A 23,824-nucleotide genomic window follows, 5' to 3' on the forward strand; every position below is an offset into this window, starting at 1 on the left:
ACGCAGAGCCCGTGACCAAGACGGCATGACGCCAACAAGGAAATACCGCAGCCAACACCCCGAGGTACATACCAGGGCACCTACCTAGGCTAGGCAGGCAAACCAACCCCCTTTGCGCAGAGAGGGAGAGGGGAGAGGAGCGACGTGGACGTGAACGTGAACGTGAACGGTAGTTGGTGATTGAACCGAGCCAACACCCCTCCTCGCTTCGAAAGATGCACCCTCCACCAAAAACGAAAACCGCCACAGCGCCGACATGCCCTCCCTTCCCCCAAGTGACCATCGTATTGCCGCTCACCATTGACCAAAAGCCCAATCAATCTAGAGTCTCTGGATAGGTTGAGCCAGGAAGGCCAGGAGGTTACAGGAAGGAATTTGGTAAAGGGGGGGGGCTGCTAGGATGTGACTTTGGTATTCGAGGCCAGCGAAGCAGTTCTCCAAAGCTGAACGTGGTGCCGTACTGGCCCTAGCCAGCCAGCCCCTACGGAACCCGACGGGAACGGGAAACACAACACAGCACAACTCATACATGCATGCCTCTCCATGCCCGTAAGCTCCGGGTGCTCTAGTCCTATCGTAAACCACAAAGGGAACAGCATCGCTCCGATGCGACCCGTCGAGCCAAATCCATCGCCACCATGGCTAGGTACCAAGCAAGCCCTTTGCATGCAAAGGAACGAGGCAAAAGCCACACGCAGAGCCATGCAGACGACCGGCACCCTTCACCCTGTGCTCTCCTCCCTTGCCCTTCTCACGCCCGGACCCCGCGGGCGCTGACCTCTCCCTTCTCGCCAATGTTCAGCAGCTTCCTGCACTCCGGGCAGTACCACTTGGTCGTGCGGGCGGGTATGTCGGTGAGGTCCACGCAGGGGAGGTGGAACCATTCGTACTTGCAGTTCTGTTTTCCTGCTGTTAGCCAACCCGCCCGCGGAAACAAACATTGTCGGGCCGAGCGAGAGGAACCAACGCCGCCGCCGTCGCCAGAGCGAGCGACCGAGCGAGCGAGAAAAGAAAGAAAGAAAGAGAGAGAGAGAGAGAGAGAGAGAGAGAGAGAGAGAGAGAGAGAGAGAGAGAGAGAGAGAGCACAGGGGGGGTACAACTCACATCGTTATCGCACTGAATCATCGTCCCGTAGCTCACCCCGTTGCACAAGCAATACCTCTCCTCGTCCGGATCGATAATGTTGCCCTCATCATCCACCTCCACCTCCTGCAGGTCCCCATCCCCCCCCGCGGCCGAGGCGGCGGGGGTGGCCGCCGCCGCCGCCGCCTTGCTCGCCGCCTTGCCCCGGGCCGAGGCGCTCTTCTTCCGCGGCGCCGCCTTGCGCGTCCCAACGGCGCTGTTACCCCCACCGTTGGTCCGGCTGATGACGCCTGGCGCGGGCCGCTTGGAGCGCCGGCCCCCGGCTGCCTTCCCGGCACCACCACCGCCGCCGCCGCCTGCTGCTGCTGCTGCTGCTGCTGCTGCTGCTGCTGCCGCCGACGACGACGAAGACGCGGCGGGGTTCGCCTCCGGCGCAGGCGTGCTCCGAGCGGTGCTAGTGCGTCGGGGCCGGTCTGCGGCGAGGGTCAGCTGCGGCTCCTGGCTCGTCGCTTTACCCCGGGAGGCCGGCCGGCGGGTGGTTGCGGCGTGTGCCACGGCGGTTTCTGCCTCGGACTTGGGGGTCACGGATCGGCTTGCGGAGCGGGACGCGCCGCCCGTGGCCGGGACGACGCGTGGCTCCAGCTGTTGCTGCTGTTGCTGTTGTTGTTGTTGTTGTTGCTGCTGCTGCTGCTGCTGCTGGGCCTGCTGGGCCTGCTGGGCCTGCTGGGCCTGCTGGGCCTGCTGTGGCTCTTGGGTGCGTGTGGCTTGCGTCTTGCGAGTTTCGCGGGTCGGCGGGAGGATGGGTGTCGTAGACTTCCTGGGCGAGATGATGGGTGGAGGGATGGGCGTTTCCGTCGCCGGGAGCTTCGCCGGGGGCGCGATGGCCGTGGTGCTGCCGGCAGGAGAGGTGGCCGAGGCCGCCGACGTGACGGACCTCGCCGTGATGGACTGGTCTTGGCCGGGGATGGGAACGGGGATGGGCGTGGTGGAATGGAGCACGCCCGTCGGCAGCGGTCGAGGCGGAGCCGGCGTCTCGAGGGCGGAGCCGGCCGGCGCCAGGACGGGCGGAGGAACCGGGGTTTCGGTTTTTGTGCGCTTGATCTGCGGCCGCTGCGGCTGGCCCTCGGCCGCCTCGGGCTTGACCGCCTCGGCTTCGGGCACCGAGTCCCTCTTGCGCTTCCGGGGAGTCTTGGACCTCCCCGCCGACGACCTGGCGGGCTCCTGGACCGCGGCGCCCGGGGTCGCGTCCGACATGAGGGTGCGGGCGATGGCGTTGAACCTCCTCGCCGACTCTTCGGCCTCCTCCGCCGCCATCTTGGCCAGCATCTCCCGCTTGAGCTTCTTGGCCTCGTTGAGCTTCATCCCGCGGTTGCTCAGGTGCTTGTCGTCCGAGGCGAAGGCTTCCACGGTCAGGGCGCCCGGAGGCAGACGCGCCTCGCCCGTTTCCGGGTCGACGCGGGGGACGGGCATCTCGCCCTCGAACGGGCGGCCCTCCTGCTCCGCCTTGAGCTTGGCGGCGCGGAACGCCTCGACGCCACGACCCAATGCGTTGAGCTCCCTAGCTACCATGGTGTCGCTGGGCGTCCAGGACGCGTTCTTCTTCATGCGCTTCCTGAGCTTGGCAAGCTCGTACGGGGTGAGCTGGCACCAGGGCGCATCGGGGCCGCCGATGACGGGGTTCTCGGGCGGCGGCCCGAGCTTGGCCATGACGGCGCTGGTCGACAGGCCGGCCGTCTCGGGGTGGGGCGGCGGGACCGAGGACCTGGCGCGCGGCGGCCGTCCGACCGGCTTGGGCGCCTTGTCGGACGGCTTGACCACCTTGATGCGCTTCTGCGGCGCGGGCGTGGTTTTCCTGCCGGCGCCCTCGTCTTTCCCCTTGTCCTTGTCGAGCTGGTCGTCCGAGTCGCTCTCGGAGCTCGTGCACCCGTCGTAGTCGAGCTCGTAGGGCGCGAGGACCTCTCCCGGAACGGTGATGCGCGGAACGCGCGGGCGGCGCACGCGCTGGCCCTCGCCGCGGCTCTTGGGCGCCCGCGACGCCTGCGGCGACTTGGCGACGGCGGTCGGGCTCTTCTGCTCCTCGGGAGGCGGGTAGTTATCGCGCATCGTCTCGAGCTTGGCCAGGATGGTGCGGGCGCGCGCGTAGTGCCGGTTGAGGTTTTCTGTCATGCGGCGGGCCTCGGCCAGGGAGAACGTGCGCGAGTTGACGGCATGGCGGACGTGGTCCGAGATGGCGGCGCGCAGGTCGGCCGAGGCGCCGGGCTTGCCGGGCTTGCCGGGGCGCGAGGCGGCGGGCAGGCGGGCCCAGGCCGCGGTGAGCTCGTGCAGCCGGGCCGACTCGTCTTGGTAGGCGGCGTTGAGGTTGCCGATGAGGGTCAGGGAGCGCGTGATGTCGGCCGGGAGGTATTCGGTGAAGTCGAGAAAGTCCGAGACGGCAGCCTGGGCGTCGGGGTCGGCGCGGAGGTCGAGGCGGGGGATGGTGGGGTTGATGGGGCTGACGGGCTGGATCATGGGCTCGATGGAGGGTGCGGGCTGGCGAGGCGAGATGGCCTCGTCCAGGTCGGGAAGCACGACGTCCGCGGTGGCCATGTTGGCGTGGTCGCCGTCGCCCAGGGGGGGGGGCGAGAACGAATGCGCCGGTACGGAACGGACAAGGTCCCCTCGGGCTGGCGTCGAAAAGAGGATTTTGTGTTTGTGTTGCTTTGTTTTCGGGGGTACGCTGCGTTGCCTCGCAGTTCCCAGATGCGTGGCGCTGCCGGCGAGGAGGAATCCCCGTCGATGGTCGATGGCCGAAGGGTCGGGAGGCTCGTGATGTTGGATGGGAGTTGGAACGTGCAACGCGATTGCCAAGCCTCGAGGTCGCGCGCCAGGACGGCCATTGGCTGGCAGGTCAGCTGCCGAACGCAAAAAAAGTGGAGACCCACACACAGCATGGACCCCATCACGTTGGCGGAGAGTGGGTCCTCTGCTCCTGTACCCGCAAGCTGCAAGCCAGCGGCCCGGAGGTTTCATTGTGCAAGGCTGATTTCTGTAATATTACCGTGTGGTTACTTGGTATAATTGGAGGTATTCACCAAGTACAGTGCCGTCCATCCCATCCAGCTTCGTGGACGCCAAGAACCACCACCCCAAACTTCACCAGGACCTTCAGCGTCGTGAGCGCGAGGCCTCACGGCCGCTTTCAAGATGGAATGCACGATGCAAGCCATCGGTTCCAGTTCCATTCTCGCGGACCGCAGATCACACGGCGATGTCAACGGGCAACAGGCTGCCGTCCAGGGGATCCTTTCTTTTTGGGAACGCATCGTGCTCATGCTCGGGCATCTCAAGAGGTTTGGCTCGGTATTCTGTTCCGTTTTCTGGCCTCGGTGCACGCTTCGACAAGTCCGCCGACGGCTCGAAACCCCCAGGGCCAGACCACCATGGCACTTGAGATGCCTGACTCGATCTCGATCCATCGTCAACGAGAGAAGTATGTAGAGAACGTGGGACACTGAGCTTGTTGTGTATCGTGCGTCGGTTGTTATGTAGTGTAGTGTATATATATCATGCCTCCCTCTTATCCATGTGAACCCAAGATGCTATCAAGAAGTCATATCCAGAAAACGGACGGCCAAAAAGGAAAAGGAAAAAAAAAGAGAAAGGAAGGAAAAGCACCAAAGAAAAAAAACCCAAAGTGGACCGACCCTCTTTGTCCATCCCAGGCACTGTTCCTAAGAAGAGTGCATATTCGGTGTGATGTTACCCCCTTTCCCTTGGGCCCCAAGGCAACCTATTTCTCGTCCCTAGCCAGGTATCCAGATAACCCATCCAGCCGCCTTATGATCATGCCCATGCCCATGCCTACCTCCTGGCATGTATGAGAAACGATGAAGAGATGAGAGATAAATCCAAACGACAAAAGAAATCGAGGAGATGTGTGTGAGGGAAGAAAGAGAGAGAGAGAGAGAGAGAGAGAGAGAAAGAAAAAGCGGGCGCCTGGGCTCGACAGACAGCTTAGCCCCGGTGATGCCTCTGCACCAGCTTCGCGCCATGAACGGCCTCGCCCTCCTCGACCTCGTACCACGACTGGTCGCCCACGGTCGTGAGCGAGTCATAGGCCGTCAGGTTTCTGCATTTCCTGTGTAGCACGGGGTGGTTAGCCCGGGTCCTGCGACGGAGAACAAGAGAGAACGGGGACAACGTACAGGTACCCGTTGATCGTCAGCTTGCCCCAGACCTCCAGATCGCCCTGCACCTCGAGCGTGCCGTGGATCTTGAGCTTGCCAAATATCCGGACCTTGTCCCTGCGCCCGACATCCCCGTTAGCGTCCATCCGTAGAATCGTTCTCCCTCCGTAGTCGGGAAAAGAAGAGGAAAGAAAGTAAGGCAAGGAAAAGACAAGACAAGAGAGAAGAATACTCACCCGCAAACCGCGCTCCCGACGATCCTCACGTTGCCCATGCTCTTCACCTTCCCCCCGCAGCTCAGCGTCCCCTCCACGTCCAGATCCCCGTACGCCTCGATCCGATCCCGCACCACCACGTCGCCCGACAGCGCCACCGACGCCATCGACTTGACCGACCCGTCCACGTCGAGCGGGCCGCGCAGGTCGAGGGGGTCGTCCGACTTGATGGACTTTTTCGTCTTGCGGGAGCGGCCCGACGAGGACGGGTCGGACGCCATGGCGTGGGCGGTCGAGGAGGAGGCGGGGTAGTAGTAGGTCCCGGCGGAGGACGAGGACGAGGTGGAATGGCTGTAGCTGTGGCCGTGGCTGGTCGGCTGATCGAAGGTTACGACCTGCTCCCAGTGGTACGCGGACATGCTTGAGGCGTGGGAAGATGTGTCGGCGGTGGTGGTAATGATGATGATGATGAGGGTGGTGGTGGTGGTGGTGGTGGATAGGACTTGGTAATGAGTAGGACCTGGAAGCGAGTGTGATGAAAGGTCCTGGAGTCCTGAAGGATAGAACCAAAGAGGAGAGGGTGTGGTCGTGGTTGTAGTCGTAGTCGCAGTCGTAGTAGTTGTCGTTGTCGATGATCAAACCTCAACTTCAGGCCGGGCGTTGCCCCTTTTTCATGTTATGTCGCTCCAGGCCCCCCGTCGTCTATGGCTTCTCACACCGACGGGGATCACGACGGCGGCAATGGTCTTCAAACGATGGCACGAGCTGAGCGGCGAGGCCGACATTGGCCTGACGCAGCGCACACTTGTGTATTACGCACGCGGCCGGTTGCGTAGGCACCTAGGTAGGTAGACAGGAAGCAGGCTAGCCACAAGACGGCGGGCTTGCGTGCAGGACAGCCAGGCTTAGATGCCGTCCCCCTACCAGGCAAGCAGAAGAGAAACAAGAGGGATGGATCTAGCAGGGTGCACGGTGCGGTAGGCAGCGAATATGCAAGCTCGGGGGTTTCCGGCCTGCTTTCGTGTCGATGGCGGCGGCGGCGGCGGTGGTGGTGGTGATGGTAGTGGTGGTACAGATCGTGTCAGGACGAACGGGATGACGATGGCTGGGTCTGTTCGGAAAGATATACCAAAGGGGCAAGCTCGAAGATAAAGATGGTGGAGGGCGTGTAAGTTACATCGAGCTCGCTCGCTCGTGCCATCTTCTCCGTCCTTATGTTGATGTTTATTCAGGTTAGGCGTTTCTCTCCAGGTCTAGGGCTCAATGAACCATGTGTGACGGCTTGGGTCTCCATTTCTGCCTGCGAGCACTGACTCGAAGAGCTGGGGTGAAGCTGGGAATCCGAGCCTGGATCTGGGAGCCGAGGGTCCGAACGAGCATGGAGTGACATGGCGTGTGGATGGGAATGGGGTCTTCCATGCTCCAAGCTACCCCCCCCCCATCCTCCCCGGTTTGCCCGCCTGGAATGCACAGTTGGGCAAAGCCCGAAACCCACCCGGGGGTACATAGGAATAGGTGCCAAGTTGACCGATGTTCAATGAATCGTTGCCGGGCGGCTCACACAGCCTTTCCCGCCCTCGTCAACGGCGTGACGTCTCTCTCCTACCCGCTCTCGTGGTAGATCTCCGAAGCCACCAGCATCCAACCCCAGAATAGGCAATGACTCCCAGTAAGACAGCCCGGGGACATCCTGCAACCTCAAACAAGAAGTAAATCAGCACAACCCCCCCCCAGGAGACTCTGTCAACGACAGCATACCGAATCGGGCTTGGCATCGTCTCTGGCTTAGAAACCGAATCCGCGATGCGGGAGTTGCGGCCAGTGGCTTGCCCGCTTGGCGAGTCGGCACGAGTTGCGATTGGCCGGAGCCGATGGCTTGGCCGGGGTCCCTGAGGCGCAGCCCGATGTTCTACTGCGTAACTAACGTTACCGCGTATGAGATGGAGGCGTTTCTTCTCTGCAGGTGCTTCGTTCGCTGTGCGCGTCCAAAATGTTCGCATTCATGTTAGGAATGGAGCTTGCAGAACGTTGTTCCGCGTCCGTTGCCGCAGCCAATAACGAAACTGGACATGCAAAATGAAAAAAAAAAAAAAAAAAAAAAAAAAAAAAAAAAAAAAAAAAAAAAAAAACAATAGTCCTTGCTGGATCGCTCATGGTGGTTGAGTACGGGTCAGGAAGAGCCAGCTCGAGGTCTGCCTGGCTTTTTTTTTTTTTTCTTTTTTTGTTTCCAGGTGTTGGTCTTCGGGATAATCACGGTTTCGACGTTGCAATGCAGTGGACAACCTTCACTGACGGGAACGACACTACGGTGTACTGTGTATAGTACGCTACGTCGGGGGTGGAGTCGATCAGGGTGGGAGGCCGCCGGCGACCGGGGCCCGAAGGGATCCACCTGGTTTATGAACGGCGCCGGTTCTTGGACCTGACGGCACCATTCGTCTGAGACGAAGGCGACGAGGCTCAGGTAAGGCGGAGCGGCTGAGGCTGGCTCCTCGGCACTCCATGGCGACCCCGTCGTCACACGTGGTGTCCCCATGCTTTTCGTTTGTGCACTCCTGCACGATGCCGCGGTTACGCGGCGCGCCCCAGACAATGATCAAATGGTTTCCTGTTTCGGTCGCGGTCTTTGCTCCATCAATTACACAGTACGCAGTGTTCGTCCCGACCTCCCACACACATGTACACGCACACACACACGCACTCACTCACCCGGGATCCCATCCCGCTGGTACCCTTCCCCCGTCCCAAGGCCCGAGAAAGCCTTACCTTGTCCTCCCCGAGGCGGTTTCACCTTCAGCCGCGTCTTGGCACGGTGCCGAGCGGTAGTACCCGCGTCCATCCTCTGCAGCAGACGCGCGCCAGCAGCCTTGAATCGACGAGAACGGGCCGTGGTGACCATGACTCTTGCATGTGCCGGGATGCAAGCCAACCTCTCAACCTCAAGAACCGACGCCTGTTTCAGGACCCCTCGCATCTCAATGACCGAGTCCGAGGGTCCACCAACCGCGCCGACGGAGCTACAGTCGGCCCTTATTAGAGTATCTTACACCATATTACACCACCATACACCACCATGGGGTTCCTCCCCCCGCCCAGCACCGTGACCTCCCCCACAGATGAATGCCTGTTGGTTCTGGAAACGGTTCCAAACTACTACTGCGTACATAGAGGCCCGGGGTCCAGCGGTCCCAGCCGAGCCGTCCACCCCGGTTCCCGCACTTGCCGCCCACGCCGGCGTGTCATCCGGGCCCCAGATCAGCCTTGCTGCCTCCTGATTCACGTAACGCCAATCCGAGCTGGGCAAGGTGGAATCGCATCGCGTGCTTTATCTCGCGATGCGTCACACGCCGGGCAGCTCAGATGCTCCCGACATATCGCAACGACAGCCCCGTCAAGAGAGCCGCGGTGGCCCACACGCCGGCATAGGCAACAGCGCCGCATGATTCGACGCCTTCGATGCCAAACGCCGTGTCCAGGTACGTTCCAACGGCCGTGAACAGCACGGCGACCGCGGTGCGGACCAGCGAGACCTTGGTCCGGGTTGTGTACCCCCACAGATTCCACGCAATCGTCTGCCCGAGGGTGGCGTGGACAGGGTCAAAGGCCTCGTTCTTCTCGTCCTCGCGCGTGCGCGGGGTCGCGACGAGCGGGGTGAAGATAAATGTCCGCGCCGCCAGGCCGAACAGCAGGCTTAGCAGCTGCGTCGTCGGTTGGTTGAGCCCCAGGAACGTGGCATCCACGGCAGGCTGAATCGCGGGGATGCTCTGGAAGTACAGGACCAGGTAGTCGGGAAGAACGTAGCGGCCGGCAAGGAAGAGCACCACGCTGTAGACGAGTCCCGCCTGCAGCGATGTGAGCACCTGGATGCTCGCGTCGGCGACGATGTCGCGGTTCGGGGTGTCCGGCGCGGCCGAGTGGGCCCCGGACAGGCGACGCAGGAGAAAGAAGGGCACAAAGGTCGATGCAACCTTGACAGCCAGGTGAGCGCCGGTCGTCACCGGGCTGATGCCGTAGAAGACGGTCGCGAGAAAGGTCTGCGCGCCACGCGGTTGTCAGCCTGTCTGCGTCCAAAGGCATGCGGCATGCTTGAGAAGCGCCGCCAAAGAATCCCCGACGCCCGGCGTCTCTCTAGGGGCAGACTTACCGCAGGGCCATGCGAAAGGAGGGTGAGGGCTGCAACATCGTATCCATCATAGCCACTCAACCAGCTCAGGGTTAAGCCAAACCTGTGTGTGAGTCGGTGTTAGTTTGGGTTTAGCTGCCGAGTTCCTGCATGGCCAATCAACCACCACTACCTTAGGGAGGTTACCTAGGTAGTTTTTTTTTTCCCTCAGCCCCGATGCTCACGGAGAGCCAGAGCCGGAACAGAACAGAAAGCGACACGCCAACAACAACAACAAATACCAACAGAACAATCCATAGAAAAGAAAAAAAGAGTAAAAAAACTCACAATTTCCACCATACACCTCCCCAGAGCTCCAGGCCCTCAGGTTCCTCAATCGAAATGGCAGCCGCCTCGTTCCCCGTCTGGTGATCCACGAAGGAGCGGCCGAGCGTCTCGAGCGCGAAGCTCAGGATGACAGCCAATGCGAAGCGGACGGGATTGGGCAGCCGGGCTGCGGCGGAGGGGGCGGGGGCGCTCTCGGTCGGCAACGACGACACCGCCTCCTTCACGTCCCCGGCGGCTTGGTGCGTGGCCGCGTCTGCGGCCGGCGGGTCGTCGTGTTGCTGCTGCTGTCGCCTGGTGACCCGGGGCATTGTTTCGTGTCGGTGAATGAACAAGCCGGGTTGGCTGCGTAATGGAATGGCGAATGGCGCTCTAGATGCTGGATGCCAGGTCGTCCGGTTGGGCTCCCAACACGAGCTGTCCGGCGATGGATGATATTGCGTGTTTTGTTTGGAAAACCAAAACGAGATGGCGATTGTCAACACGGCGCGACGGCGTTGCTGGGATACACCGGGCGTAATTAGGTATTACTGGCAGTTCCCAAACACCAAAAAATGAACGCGAAACGATGACGCTGTCTGCGCTCAACCAAACCCCTCCACAAAAAAAAAGCGAGGTCAGGCTTGTATAAGTTATTATGCAGCAAAGCAAAACGGATGCGAGATCCGGCTTCCTTTGGTTGTTTTGTTGTGTTGTGGTGTCACTGACGACATCCATCCATCGGGAAATGGGATGGATTGAATTGAACAGAGAACAAATGCATGGAATGAGCCGAGCGCACAGGGATGAGCTCTCCTGACGGCATGGGGACCCTGCGGACCCAGTGGGCCGGCTGACTACCGCAATACACAGTACGTTTCTAGGAAAGGTTGCCTTAGCTACCAACTTGGGTAAGGTGGGACCTTTTTCCGAGATCCATGACGTCTTCTTGGCGCCAGAGAGAACCCCGGGCCCAGCGCTCCGCTTCCGCCGGCCTTCCCCCCCCCCCCCCCCCCAAAATCAAGTGGACCTCAATTGCCTGCCGGCCATGTCACCTCAGCGGACGATCATTCTCCACTGGTTGGCCTTGACAGAGCAGCCTGTTCAACCGCCCGCTGCGACGTTCCGATTAGCATCTGGGCGGGACAGTGGAGGGGGAGATATGGATGGGGGAGGGTGCGGGACATCACAGGTTGACAACAAAAACCGAGCTTGTCCAACCAGCCAACGGTTTCTTTGTCCATTATGGCGCCAATTCCAGCTTATCATGGAATCTCGAGGCCCTGATCGTATGTAGGTCAATGGGGGGTGTCTCTCTATCAAATTCCAGACGGTTTGACCCTGACGGATCGCCCTGCTGTGGCCAGACTCTCAACAACCAACAACCCCTCTCTCTTCTTGTCCTGCGTGTCATCCACCTCGCCGTTGGAAACCTTACTCCTTACCGACCTCTCGGCTCTCATCAAAGCATGCCACCCTGTTCCTGGAGACCATGACAAAAACCAGACCTTGTCGAGGCTGTCAACGGCCGAGCGCTGACCCGTCCCAGACATCGGACGCGCGCAGCATGTGCAAACGGCCAGCCCTGCATCTCTCCGAGTCATGATCCAAGATGCCGCCGTCCAACCGCGGCCAAGGTAGTCCAGTCTAGCCCGTCGGTTGTCATTATCTCCTCTTGCCCGAGTCCGTCGCCTGCTGAAAACGATTCCTCCCTCTCCCACCCACAGACACCTCTCGCCCGCCACCTCGCGGACGAAACGCTCACCAGCCCCAAGGAACAAAATACGAAGCCAACACAAGGTATTGTTTGTTGGGCCATACCCTAAATCTGTTACGGTATGCCTAGACGAGAAACTCCCAACGACGACGAAGACGACGACGACGACGACGACGAAGACCACACGCACACCGGCCGCTCGACGCTCGCATACGACCCTCGCTTTAACCTCGTGGGGTTAGGCGGCCGGGTCGAGGACTGAGAACCCCGCGTCACCGCCCGCCCGTCCCACTCATCGGTGCCGAGATACCGTTAGCGGAGCAGCCGTACACTGAACGACGCTTTACATATAGGTATACAAAAGCCAACGACACAGAAAACCGAATAACAAAAAAAGACAAGAAACCCGTCCGTCCACCCTATCCGTCCAATAACCATACCGTATCCCGTTCGCGTCATAAATAGGTACCCAACGCAGTGCTCATCGCTGCGGCGCATCGTCTCGAAAAGAGCCGATGGAGGCGACCCCCCCTCTCTCCAGCTGGGAGCCGTTTACTCCTCCATCCTTCCAAAAACCCCGTCATCATCCTCGTCGCTCCTCGCCCTCGACCGCATGTCGTCGTCTTCGTCGTCGTCCATGACGCTCTCGTTGGCATCCTCCATCTTGGTCCCGACATGTTGTCGCCGCTCGCCGCGCGTGAAGCTCTCAGGCGCCCTGCTAGGGTAGCTGCTGATGAAGCTCGCGCCCGACAGCATGTCCGCGTCGGGAAGGTACTGGGCGGGGAGGGGCGGCACGGGCGGCGCATCGGCAGGCAGCATGCCGTGGCGTGGGACGCTCCCTGCGCCGCCGTTGCTGTTGAAGCTGCAGCTGAGCAGCTCCACGGCGGCCGCCAGCTCGCGGTCGTCCTGGCCCGTGGCGTTCATGCCCGACGAGGTGGGGCGTTGCGGCAAGTCCTGGCTGGCCTGTCGGAAGTGGCCGAACCCGCCAAAGCCGGAGCCGAAGCCCGACGTGCTCGCGACGCTGCCGGCCACCGACGACCCGGCGTAGGTGCCGTACGGCTGCGTGGGCTGGTACGATCGCGACAGGCCGCCCCCGCTGCTGTATCGCTTGGCGCTGCCAAAGGCGCCCCGGTACGAGTACGACGACGATGCCGGCGCGTGGTAGGCGGCGCCCGAGGCGGCGTCCAGCTGCGGCGGCGGGGTCGTGTCGGCGGATGCGGCGTCCTGTTGTTCCGAGTATCCGCTAGCGGCCGGCGAGGCCGAGTCCCGATCGCTGCCAAAGTCCCGGGCCGAGTCTGGCGGGGTCGTGGTGTTGGCGGGATGGGGGCGGGCGGCGGGGCTGTTGTTCATGGCCACCAGGACCGAAGCGGCCTCCAGCAGCTGGACCTGCTGGTGTTTGGAGATGAGGAGCTTGGATGTGTAGGACCATTCGGGAGTGTGCTCCCACCTGGAAAGAAAAAAAAAAAAGAACAAGCAGACAAGTCAACATTCAGGAGCCTTTTTTATTTTCACACCGCGAGGGGCCTGGGATCCGCGACGGGGAGAGGGAGGGGGAGGGCATGGTGCTGGGGAACAGGAAAGAGGGCCGGTTCCGCACGCGGGTACCACGTGGTGAGAGACGGTAGGGAAAGGAAAATGGGCACAAACAAATGCTTGTTCAAGCAGCTGCTATGCTTGTATCCCTTCCCGCACTTCTCGCAGCGAAGTTCCGGGCGGTTGATCTTGCGGCCCCCTTCCTTGGCCAGGGGCTGTCCGTCGCTCGCTCGTCGGACGCGCGCTTTCTGCAAGGCGGTGGCCGACGCGGGCTCGGCGTCGTCTCCGGACATGTCGTTCGGCTCGTCGTCGATGGCGCTGCCGTCCTGCATGGCCGCGGCGGCCGCCGCCCCGGCCCCGAAGCGGCGGGTGGGGAGGCTGGCGGGAGGCGAGGGCAGGCTGCCCACCACGGCGGACCGGGACAGGCCTTGCTTGGAGATGGTGCTCCGCCGGGCGCCCGCGATGGGCAACGGCATGGCCATGTCGCCGGATTCCTGGAGGGCGGCCGCCACCGCGGCCACGTTGGCTCCCGTGTTTGTCATGCTCTTGCGTCGCGTCACGCGGTGGGTGCCGTTGAGGGCGGTGCCGAGCAACGAGTGTGAGCTATTTCGTGTGTGTGATTGCCGAGCCAGGGTAAGCCCGCCGGGGACGGATGTGGACGAGATGGACGGCCGGTGCGAGAGCGGTCGCGAGGTTTGGATTTCCTGTGCCCAGGGCCGACACACGGGCGTTGGTGAGCAAGGCTTCTTCTTCTTCTTCTTCTTCTCTTTGTCTTGTCTCGTGGTGCTGCGGCACGCCGAACCCGGGCCCGGGTAAGGTGTCCGGCCCAGGCTCTCCCAAAGGCAAGGCTCACCTTGGAGGACGCCATTGCTAGTGGTCTACCAGCAATTCGGCCTGCGGGGAAGCCTCTTGCGCTCGGGTTCCTATCCAAAATACAATTGCCCAAAAAAACGAAGATGGATTGTCGAGGAGCGAAAAGGGGAGGAGGACCGGGGCGGTTGTCGGTGTTCTGTGCTCAGCTTTCTTGGTGGGCCACGATTAATCGATTCAAGTGGAAGGGCTGGCAACAGCTGCAAGTCGAAGCGCGCGCGGGGAGGGAACAATAATAATTTCGGTCCCCGACTAGGGTATGGGTCCAGAAGCTGGGCGATTTCCAGGTGGTGACTCTTCCAAACACCCCCTACGGTGAATGGACGGTGCTGGACGCTTCCTGAAAAAAGAGGACGGGGAAAGGAGAGAGAGAACCCGAGAAAATGCTTTGTGAACAATTGACAGGCAGCAACCAAGAAATTTGTCGGGAGAGGAAAAAAAAAAAAAGTTCCAGGCGTAAGTTAAGTGGCTGCGCCGCTCGGTCGGGAGAGGGCGTGGATCGAAGAAAGCGAGCCAAGGGCCCAACGAGAGGAATGAATTGCGGGTCACGATGTGTGAGGGCTGCCTGTAAGAGGGAGGCGTGTTGTTGGGACGAGACAAAATCAGATCCAGTCAGGTCAGGTTCCGGAAGGTCAGCCGACAAAGAAAGAGAGCCAAAAAAAAAAAAAAAAGTTGAGAAGACTTTCGAAAGCAGCAGACCATTTGGTGGGACCACGACTTCTTTCGAACCCGAATAGGACGGGATTTCGTTTCCTCCAACCTGGCTCTCCAGGAACCAGACGTGTTGGCCGGGACTGGCCAGACACGAAGGCACCTGGGAACATCAAGCGCATATCCTGGGGGTCTGGGGAGAGTGGAATGCTGGGCGCTTCAGGGGCCCAGAGAGGCGGAGTGCGTGTTCCTTGTCCATGGCCGAGTCGGGCGCACGTACATACCGTCGTGCACGTAAGGTACGGTACCTTACAGCGTTCCGTATCCGCACCTTACCAGCGTGTACTGTGTACTGTGTACACCGGATCCCGGTCGCCGTCGCCGTCCAGGCCCCTTCGCCAGGGCAGCAGCAGATGCTCATCAACACAACCTACAACACGTGTGCGTGCGTGTGTGCGCGTGTGTATGTATGCGCTCGCCTGACTGATTGAACAACGGTAACGGATCTTGTTCAGGGCGAAAGTTGGTTCGGAAGGGTTTCTTGTAACCGCTCGTCCTGCCACGCTTGGTCGCCGAGCCGACTTCGCCCAGGTCGTAACGGGTGGTCTGTGGTGCACCCACACACGCCTTGCCTCTCTCGCCTCGATGGACGACCTTGTTCGCCATTTCATCACGCTCTATGCCCTGCGCCCGTAACGAAAAAGAAACAAAATGACGGCGACCCACAAAGGAACCTCTGACCTGGAAACCCAAAACCGGATAACACCCATGAAAGCGATTGTCCTCAAGCAGCAGCAGGCAGTCAGGTGCCTCGGGGCCAAGAGCCAGGTCACGAGGCTTCGGGGTCATGAACCAAGGCGACGCAATCACGGCTTGTAACGGTCCCCACAGCTGACTCAAGCTGAGCATCCAGCATCACGGGCCCTGACTGGACACCGGACACCGCATCCACTCCGTCTCCATCCACCCCAATCACGGAACACAAATGGAGGGGAATTATCATTCTGGAGTTGCGGAGGAGTCGCCGCTCTCGAAAGGTTCGATAGGAGGGGCCCCGCCGGGCGTGTTCTTTGTTTCAGGGTTTCTTGTTGAATGTTCTGGAAGAGCCGCTCTCCATGACCCATCCATCTACATACTGTGTACCGCTGCAGGCTGGCTTAGAAAAACGGGAGCGTCTTCTTCACGGAGCGGCGCTTCTGTTGCTGCTGCCGCTGCCGGACGAAGCAACGAATTCGGAAAGGCTGCTCTGTCGTGTCCGTTCGCGTTCGTCCTGTCTCCGTCGCGCCTTGCTTGGAAAACGGCTCGGGGCAATATTCATGCTGATCCTGACACCAAGCCCTGTGAAACCCTCCCAATCCCGGCGTCGGACCACCATCGCCGGAGACAAAGAGAGATTTGGGGTGCCGTCCCCGAAGGTCCCAGTAACTCATCCAACCCAATCCTGATGCGAATTCCATGATCCAAAATGGTCCAAATGGACCGCCGCTCCATATGAAACCCCAGAAACGCTGCCTCTTGTACGCTACTCCAAAAACGTCCATGCTACCAATCATGCAAAAGCACGCAACCCCCTTTCTTGAGGGGGGGCCCGGCGATCATGGAACACATGAACTGCGGGATGGGAACCGCACGAGCGGGGGGTCCTTCGCAGCATTGGCTGTTCCCGAGGTATCGGCTCCTCCCCCCCCCCCCCCAAATGGAAGCGGTAATTGCGCTCACGGGGTCGATTCGGCCGTCTTGTTTTCTTCGTCGCAGACATGACATACGGCAGAAACCAATCCATAGCACGGAGTCTTGGGAGCACACAGGGGCATAGAGTAGACCCTACCTCCGCCAGAGACGGACCGGCTCAGCGCTCCGGACCATGTCGAAGGTGCGGTCGAGGAACAGCGATTCACACGCCATAAAGCACCTGAGTCAAGGTGGCCACGGCCGGCCCGAACGTCGGGAGAGACAAGAAAGACCATGTGTCGAAACCCGACGCTCGCAGCAACTCATGCGAGAAGAGTTCGGCAAACTCTCCAAGCCACCATGGCCTCTTGATGAGTACGTGATGGTGCCGGCCAACGTTGGCTGTCCCAGCATGTATGTAGATACATATCTTGGTCGGTTGGTCCCGTTGAAGAAATGGGACGGGCGGAAGCTAACCTTGAAGAAAAGGGTAGCCGCAAGACCAAGCCTCCATCCGGCTGTGCGTCGCATGCTTGGCAAGGAGGGAAAGGGTTACGCCCATGTAAATCACACGCATGTCGGACGGATGGCATTGTTGTTGGCGCTTGGGGGAACTATCGGAAAAGCAAGCCAGGGTCAACTTCATTCGTGCTGTTTCGTGCTGTGTGCTCTACCTGGGTGCTGTCTAGTGATAGTACAACACACATACACACACACACACATACAAAAAAAAAAAGGCCACATGTCGCTGGCGATGATCAGACGGGCCCAGACAGATCGACAGCACAGCATCGGTCCAGAACCTGTGGACGTGAAGGCCCATGTCGTCGCTTATCGATGCGGGCGCGGGGTACCGCAGCATTCGCGTTTTGGCCTCCTGTCAGGTCGCTTGGCGGGAGCGCCATGCACGCAGAGCCACGGGTGTCGCGGACGCATCAAAAATGGGGCTTGTTACATGAACAGAATGATCCGAGGGTTGGCTGAGGGCGCCGTGAGGCTGACGGGGGGATAGGGGGGGGGGGGGAAAGGCGGAAACAGGCCGGTTTGGGAGGGAGGGCGGCGAGGGATTCCATGACCTGGCCGAGGGGCAAAGCCAAAGTAAAAGCATTACACAGCGCGATAAGAACTTTGGGGGGGTTAAAGCGATAAGCTGGGATGGACCCAGGCACAACAACTCGGCGATGGGCAGATCCAACTCGGTGAACATGTTACCTTGCCCTGACTGGGCCGCCTCGCCCGAATACCTACCGAGAGGTATTTGTCTGCCAGACAAACCACTGCTGAAAAGGCGCCGCGGGGGCCCGTGATTGTTGTGAACACGCCAACGGCTCGCCTTGCTTTTCGTAACTCTCTCCTGCCCCCAAGACAGCATCGTTTGGCAGCGGAACCGCCCGTGGCTGTTCACCCCGTATTGCTGTCTCCGTCCATCCACCATACCTTCGGCCGTTATGACGACGGACGCCTTTCGCCGGGTCGGTCGGGGCGGCGCCGGTAACTTTTGGAGCAAGAAGGACGTCGACGATGCCGAGAAGGCCGCGGCGGCGAAGGTTGTCCACCCATCTCTCCACCCGCCCGCTCACACCCACCTACCTCCCCAACTACCGCCTCCCTACCTGCCCGGCTGGCTGCGAGAGCCGCTCGGCCGGAAGCACTCAGATCCCCCAGGTCCCCATAGAGTTTCCTACCTTGGATGGCCATGGTCTAACCACGCTCGTGTCCACCCCCCCCCCCCCCCCCCCTTCCCTCGTATAGGACCTCGAAGCCCAACAAAGCCGCACCGAGGAGGACCTCACCCGCATACAGACCGAGGCTCAACAGCAGCAGCAGCAGCAGGCTCCGACATACGCCCGCGCCGGCCGCGGCGGCGCCGGCAACTTCATCATCCCCCCTCCCCCGACCTCGCCTCCGGCCTCGGCCTCGGCTTCGGCCGCGGACGCGGACGCGGACGACGGCCTGGCCGGGAACCACACCACCACGACCTGCCCCCCGAGCCCCACGAACGCATCCCCCAAAGCCCGCACCGGCGGCGGCGGCGGCCGGCTGGGCGGACGAGGCGGGGCAGGAAACTGGACCGGGTGGGGCGGCGGCAACGCGGCCTCGGACGAGGACAGCGACGAGAGGGAGAAGCAGAGGCTGGAGGACCTCGAGAAGAAGGCCATGGCGGCGGTGGCGGCGGGGTTGGCGATGCCGGGCAAGGCGTATTACGGCCTTGGGAGGTGATTGGGATGCGTCCCGCGGGAGAAATGCCAACCCAGGGGTGAGGTGCTGTAAGGGAACCTGTCATGGGGTGGTGATGGGAGGGTTGGGGGAGGTTGCTTGTAGGCAGACATGCTACGGCCCAGATGTGGTTTTTTTTTTTCTTCTTGGTTCAGTGCACTATTATACTATGTAAGGTACCGGACGGAATGCATGGGATGGGATGGGATGGGATGGGGTGGGATGGTAATTACCGAACGGTGCTGGGAGCTTGGACCTGAGTCCTGGCCTTTTTGACAAAGGCACCTAGCTCGGGTGATTTTGATGGCTCTTTCAATCATCTTGACTGTTACATCTGCTATTCTGGATCCATGGCTCGAATGTTGGACGCATCATCGGCTTGGATCATGCCGCCGTCGAGCTGATAACCGTTCGCCTGCCCTCCGTATCGTACTGTACGGAGCAACGTAATATTACCCCACCCGACGGGAGCCGGGCTCCGATCGGCAGCGGCAAATCCCGGTCCGGGGTGCGGGCGTGGTTGGTGGTCCGGCCAGAAAAAAGTTCCCTGGCTCTGAGAAGCGGGTCCCTCTCATCTTTGCCATCCCTCCCATCACCTCCAACGCCCATTGCTTCCGGACATACCATTTCGAAACGACGACGCCGGCTCGCCGTTTGCCAACCGCACATCCACCGACAGAGACCAGCTTCGCTGCCACGGCCACGGCCACACGACATCTCGCCAACCTGGCTTCCCCAACCCAACCCACCCAAACCCCTCCTCCCGACCCGAAACCAACCCAGCTCACCATGGCCTCCGCGATCGCCATCGGCACCGGCGTCGCCGTCGCTGCTTTCCTCGTACGTCGAACCGCACCCCCTCTCATCGGGTCCCCCCTTCGAACCTGCGCAAGCCCGATTCCATGAAGCGGCCAGGAAGAAAAACGAAGAGAGAACAAAGATCCAGGGCTGACAACGCTCTCCCGACGAACAGGGCCGAGCCGGTCTCGTCGCCTGGCGGCGCTCGCGCGGCGGCGTGGGCGCCCTCGGCAAGGCCTTTTACAAGGGCGGGTTCGAGCCGCGCATGACCAAGCGCGAGGCGGCGTTGATCCTGTCGCTCAAGTAGGTCTTCTTTTTTCCCCCTCCAAGAAAGCGCGCAGCGCCGCCTGGGCCCTTCCCCAAGCTGGCGTTTGACGAGGGAACCGCCAGGCTAACCATTGCCCCTTCTCCTCCCCCGCCGCAGCGAGAGCGGCATCACCAAGGACAAGGTCCGCAAGGCGCACCGCACGCTGATGCTCCTCAACCACCCGGACCGCGGCGGAAGCCCGTACCTGGCGACCAAGGTGAACGAGGCAAAGGAGTTTTTGGAAAAGACGGTGTCGTCATGATGGGTTGCGCGGTCGACTTGGTTCGAACGGGATGGATGCTCGAATTCTCGAGGAGCACCTAGGGGGAGGCAAAGAGACGTCCTCAAGGGTGCCGGACCGGGCGTTGGGCTGAGACGGTGCAGCCAGCAGGCTGAATCGATTTTTTTTTTTTTTTTTTTTTGGGGGGGGGGGGGGGGGGGGAGGGGAAAAGGGGCCCCGTGATTCGGGTTCTCTCGGCGACGATACGCCGTCGATGGTGATGATGATGGCGGTGAAACCCCCGGCCGGAGCCCGCCGCGGCGATGATATGTACAACACCATACACATGTATACCATGATAGCACTGGCGTTTGGGCAAGAATGGGATGGCTTGGTTTGCTCTCTTCTCAGCCGTGGTGGCCGCCGTGCTGCTGACGATCTCTTCATGGCCAACGGTCCGCGAAGAAGAAGACGACCGACAAGATCTCTCTCGCTGATACATGACATGTCTGTCGCATTTCACAGTCTTTCCCCACGCAAAAGACCCCTCCGCGTTCACCGGCAGCCGGCAGCAAACCCATCGTGTCTACTCTGTACAGTTCAAGATGTCAGGACAGCGCAGCGCCGATCCCTCGCCGGGAAAGGCCATCGACTCGAGCCACCAACAGCCCGCTCCCCGCTCTGACATGCTGCCGCCCACATGTTTGTTCCGTATACCGTACAAGTCAAGAAATCCGAACAAAGCACTTCGCACCCCACATCCTTCCGGCGTCGTCCGTTTGGGCGTCACCAATGAACCGCCCTCGCTCCTCCTCGCCAGGAGCCGCTTCTCACGGCCGCCCGGCAGCGCAGCCTTGTTTTGTTTCTTTTTACGAGTGGCCGCCCTTGGGAGCTCCAACCCGGACCGGGTCCTCGCTGCGCGGGTCTTCGGTCGTCTCCGGGCCGGCGGTGGCGGGCTGGGCGCTGCTGGGTCGCGTGGGGTGGACAGGCTCGCCGCCGTCCGTGTCCTCGTCGCTGGTGAAGCCCGTCGTCTCCTCGGGATCGGAACGCTTCGGAGCTCTGGTGAAGGAGCCTCTGTTAGCACGCCTCAAGGCAGGGGGGCTTTCGCCGCCGTTCCCTTGAGCAAGAGCCAGAAAGCTTTGCTTACCCGCGGCTTTCCCCCGGCTTCTCTTGCTCCGAGCTCCCGGCCGCCTTGGCGACGGCGAGCCCGATCATGGCCTGCAGCGTAAACACGGCGTCGTTGCCGGCGTTGTGCAGATAGCTGTGGGCGATCCCGAGGTGGTTGAGAATGTTGCCGAGGCTCGTCGCGTTGGCGCCCCGCACCAGGTACTGATGCAGCTCCCGGGTGTCGACAATCTCGAGCAGGTGAGGGTTCTCCCCGATCACGTCGTAGGAGAGCTTCTTGAGGAAGTTGATGTCGCCCGACGGCCCGTGGAAGACGAGCACGAGGGGGCGAGGCTTCAGGGCCCTGGTGCGCGGGTCCCAATAGGTTGCGCTGTTCAAGATGCTGCGGAGGCGCCGGATCACGGCGCCGAGCTTGACGATCTCGCTGGTCCTGCGGCCTGGGTTAACGCCGCCTGGCCTTTGGGTTGCGTTCGCAGAGGGGGGGGCTCGCTCACCCAAACAAAAAGTTTTCCGGGCAGCCGCGGACAAACCTCTTGTTCTTCACCCACAGGTACTCCTTGACGCGGAGGTGGTACGGCTGGATGTGGCCAAACCAGGCCTCGCCGCCTTCGCCGGGCGGGATGCCGCGGACCTTCCAGGTGTCGAGAACCGCGACGCCGATCTCTGTGATCATGTTGTTGTTGTGCTCAAAGGCCTCCAGATCGACGGCCGCAAAGACGACCGAGCGCTCGAGATCCGGAAGGTCCTCGCCGTTGGCGGGCCGGCGAAGGCCGAGGTAGCGCTGGACGCGCTTGAGGGACCTTCCCCATTGCCGGCGGCTTTGGATGCGCTTCAGGCGAGCCGCCTCGCGATCCTTCTTGGACCTGGTGCGGGTCTTTTCCACCATGTCTTCGAACGCGTCGAGAGCCTCCTTGGTCGCCTCGGAGAGGTCGTCGTCCGGATGCGGCGCCGGGACGGCGTTCCTCAAGCCCTCAAAGGCCGTGCGGTGATCAGCTCGGCCGAGGAAGCGCGGGCGAGGGGTGCCATGGGAGCCACCAAACTTGAGGTTGAACCGTTCGGCGGAGGCACCCGATGGGATGGTGAAGCGAACGTTGAGCTTCGCGTTGACGACGTCGAGATAATGCTCGAACTGATACGTCGGCACGAAAAGAAGGGGCTTCTTTTCCATCTCGGGCGGGCAGTGGAGGTAGAACCTACAACCCCCAACATCAGCGTTGTTCCCCGAAGCAAGGTTCGTCATGATGACGAACGGGAACCTTACAGGTCCCACGCTTGGCCGTCAAAGAGCGCGGTGTTCTTGAACAGCGGGACGGCCTAGAACGGGACAAGGCATCCCAACCCAACACGTCAGCTCATGTTCTCCCATCGTCCGACGAAAACGGGAGATTCCCTCACGCGCTTGCCGTTGGCCTTCCCGACGAACAGGAGCGGGTAGCTCTCGACGAGGCGCCAGGGCACGAACGAATCGCCCTCGTGGGAGAGATCGCCGAGGGCCAGGCCTGTCTCGTCCCATTGTACGGCGGCCAGGGGGGCCGGGGGGGCCACCCGTTGCGGGAATGCCGCGTCCTTGGAGGCCGCCTGATGCGCCTGTTTGGGCCTGTACGCGAGCCCCGACATCCTATCGTCAACAGCGATGCCGTCGTCGGGGCCGGTTTCGTCCACGTCCCCCGACGGAGCGGTCGCGGAGCAGCCCTGGCTTGGACCTGCGGCGGAGGCGGCCTCGAGGTCTTCCTCGCCCCGGGGTTCCTCACGGTGGAAGCTGCGCCAGGAAGACGGGTCGAAATCCCGAAAGGTGTCCTCGCCGTCGGTGAGGGACTGCAGGCGTCGCAGAAAGTCAGCGTCATCCATGGCTTCTGTCAAGGGAAAGTGATTACAATGGCTGGTGGAATGCGTCTGCTCGTTGGTTGCGGGAAGCAATGAGGCAGCAGGTGAGTGGTATTGTGAGAATCTCCCTCCAAGGTTGGTTCTGGCCAAGAGGGATACAAAAAGAGGAGGAGGGAAATGATGGCTGCGCTTTTTTTTTTTTTTTTTTTTTGTTTTTCTTTCTCTGTGCTTCATGAGAAAAGGCAGAAGGCCATGAGGGCTATCAGCCCCCCGCGACATAAGCAGGAGAGCATCCAGATAATTGCCGCGGGCGATGTGATGGCGGGCAGGGAGAGTGTCCTTTTGGCGCTCGGCGACAACCACTTGTCACAACAGACGCATGCGGACGGACGTAACAACAGAGGGTCGCGTTGTCAAGGCAGAGACAGAGCCGTTGCCGGCTATGCAAGAAAACACCAGCCAAACACGCTGGCGTTGAATTACGTACAATGGAGCCTGGGCGATCAGGTTGGTGGTGGTGGTGGTGGCGGTGGTGGTGGTGGGTGAATGTTGGGTTGCTGGGGCTTCGGCTAACTAATAGCTGCCCGGGCCGGAACTTGGTTCGTCTTTGACAACCTGGGACCTGCGAGACAAGAGAGCCAAGAGCCGGGCCGTGAGTGAGGTGATTCCAATGCCAAAGGTGTAGTAATGCAGCGTAATTGAGCCAAAGGGTTATACGATCGACCCGGGGGAAGCAGCTGAAGTGAGCCTATGTGCATTTGTCATTGGCTGTCGGGCACAACAGTCGTCGACGGCGTTTGTGGGGCCGAGGCAAGCAGACGGGATGCCTTTCCCAAGCAAAGACAATGCTACGCAGGTCCCAATCGCGCCGAGTTCTGCTTGTCGTTGACTTGGCCGTCCTTGGCTTCGTGTTAAGAAGAGGAGAGGAGGAGAGAGAAGAGGAACAAGCGGAAGGGCACGATGGGCAGGAATGAGCCTTGATATAAGAGCACAACCAACGA

General features: G+C 61.0%; 7 protein-coding genes across 7 annotated transcripts; 2 read left to right on the forward strand and 5 right to left on the reverse strand.

Moving 5' to 3' along the window:
- Positions 1 to 751: 751 nt before the first annotated feature.
- VTJ83DRAFT_1103 (uncharacterized protein) lies at positions 752 to 3,669 on the reverse strand (the record flags this gene model as incomplete). The annotated part of the gene is made up of 2 exons (XM_071007226.1): positions 752 to 898; positions 1,105 to 3,669. The coding sequence occupies 2 exons, from the start codon at positions 3,667 to 3,669 to the stop codon at positions 752 to 754; spliced, it is 2,712 nt and encodes a 903-aa protein (XP_070870456.1).
- A 1,407-nt stretch (positions 3,670 to 5,076) lies between these two features.
- Positions 5,077 to 5,883, reverse strand: VTJ83DRAFT_1104 (uncharacterized protein; the record flags this gene model as incomplete). Its single annotated transcript, XM_071007227.1, has 3 exons — positions 5,077 to 5,200; positions 5,268 to 5,366; positions 5,486 to 5,883. The coding sequence occupies 3 exons, from the start codon at positions 5,881 to 5,883 to the stop codon at positions 5,077 to 5,079; spliced, it is 621 nt and encodes a 206-aa protein (XP_070870457.1).
- Positions 5,884 to 8,820: 2,937 nt separating this feature from the next.
- On the reverse strand, positions 8,821 to 10,222 carry VTJ83DRAFT_1105 (uncharacterized protein; the record flags this gene model as incomplete). The annotated part of the gene is made up of 3 exons (XM_071007228.1): positions 8,821 to 9,498; positions 9,609 to 9,690; positions 9,915 to 10,222. The coding sequence occupies 3 exons, from the start codon at positions 10,220 to 10,222 to the stop codon at positions 8,821 to 8,823; spliced, it is 1,068 nt and encodes a 355-aa protein (XP_070870458.1).
- Positions 10,223 to 12,159: 1,937 nt separating this feature from the next.
- On the reverse strand, positions 12,160 to 14,008 carry VTJ83DRAFT_1106 (uncharacterized protein; the record flags this gene model as incomplete). Its single annotated transcript, XM_071007229.1, has 3 exons — positions 12,160 to 13,054; positions 13,255 to 13,844; positions 13,994 to 14,008. 3 exons carry the CDS (start codon positions 14,006 to 14,008, stop codon positions 12,160 to 12,162), a joined length of 1,500 nt encoding a protein of 499 aa, XP_070870459.1.
- A 3,772-nt stretch (positions 14,009 to 17,780) lies between these two features.
- On the forward strand, positions 17,781 to 18,552 carry VTJ83DRAFT_1107 (uncharacterized protein; the record flags this gene model as incomplete). The annotated part of the gene is made up of 2 exons (XM_071007230.1): positions 17,781 to 17,879; positions 18,085 to 18,552. 2 exons carry the CDS (start codon positions 17,781 to 17,783, stop codon positions 18,550 to 18,552), a joined length of 567 nt encoding a protein of 188 aa, XP_070870460.1.
- Positions 18,553 to 19,338: 786 nt separating this feature from the next.
- Positions 19,339 to 19,916, forward strand: VTJ83DRAFT_1108 (uncharacterized protein; the record flags this gene model as incomplete). Its single annotated transcript, XM_071007231.1, has 3 exons — positions 19,339 to 19,389; positions 19,523 to 19,650; positions 19,772 to 19,916. 3 exons carry the CDS (start codon positions 19,339 to 19,341, stop codon positions 19,914 to 19,916), a joined length of 324 nt encoding a protein of 107 aa, XP_070870461.1.
- An 827-nt stretch (positions 19,917 to 20,743) lies between these two features.
- VTJ83DRAFT_1109 (uncharacterized protein) lies at positions 20,744 to 22,616 on the reverse strand (the record flags this gene model as incomplete). The annotated part of the gene is made up of 5 exons (XM_071007232.1): positions 20,744 to 20,933; positions 21,022 to 21,429; positions 21,494 to 22,192; positions 22,261 to 22,313; positions 22,395 to 22,616. 5 exons carry the CDS (start codon positions 22,614 to 22,616, stop codon positions 20,744 to 20,746), a joined length of 1,572 nt encoding a protein of 523 aa, XP_070870462.1.
- Positions 22,617 to 23,824: the final 1,208 nt, after the last annotated feature.

Source organism: Remersonia thermophila, chromosome 1 (genome assembly GCF_042764415.1).
Source record: "Remersonia thermophila strain ATCC 22073 chromosome 1, whole genome shotgun sequence".
NCBI classification, from domain to species: domain Eukaryota; kingdom Fungi; phylum Ascomycota; class Sordariomycetes; order Sordariales; family Chaetomiaceae; genus Remersonia; species Remersonia thermophila.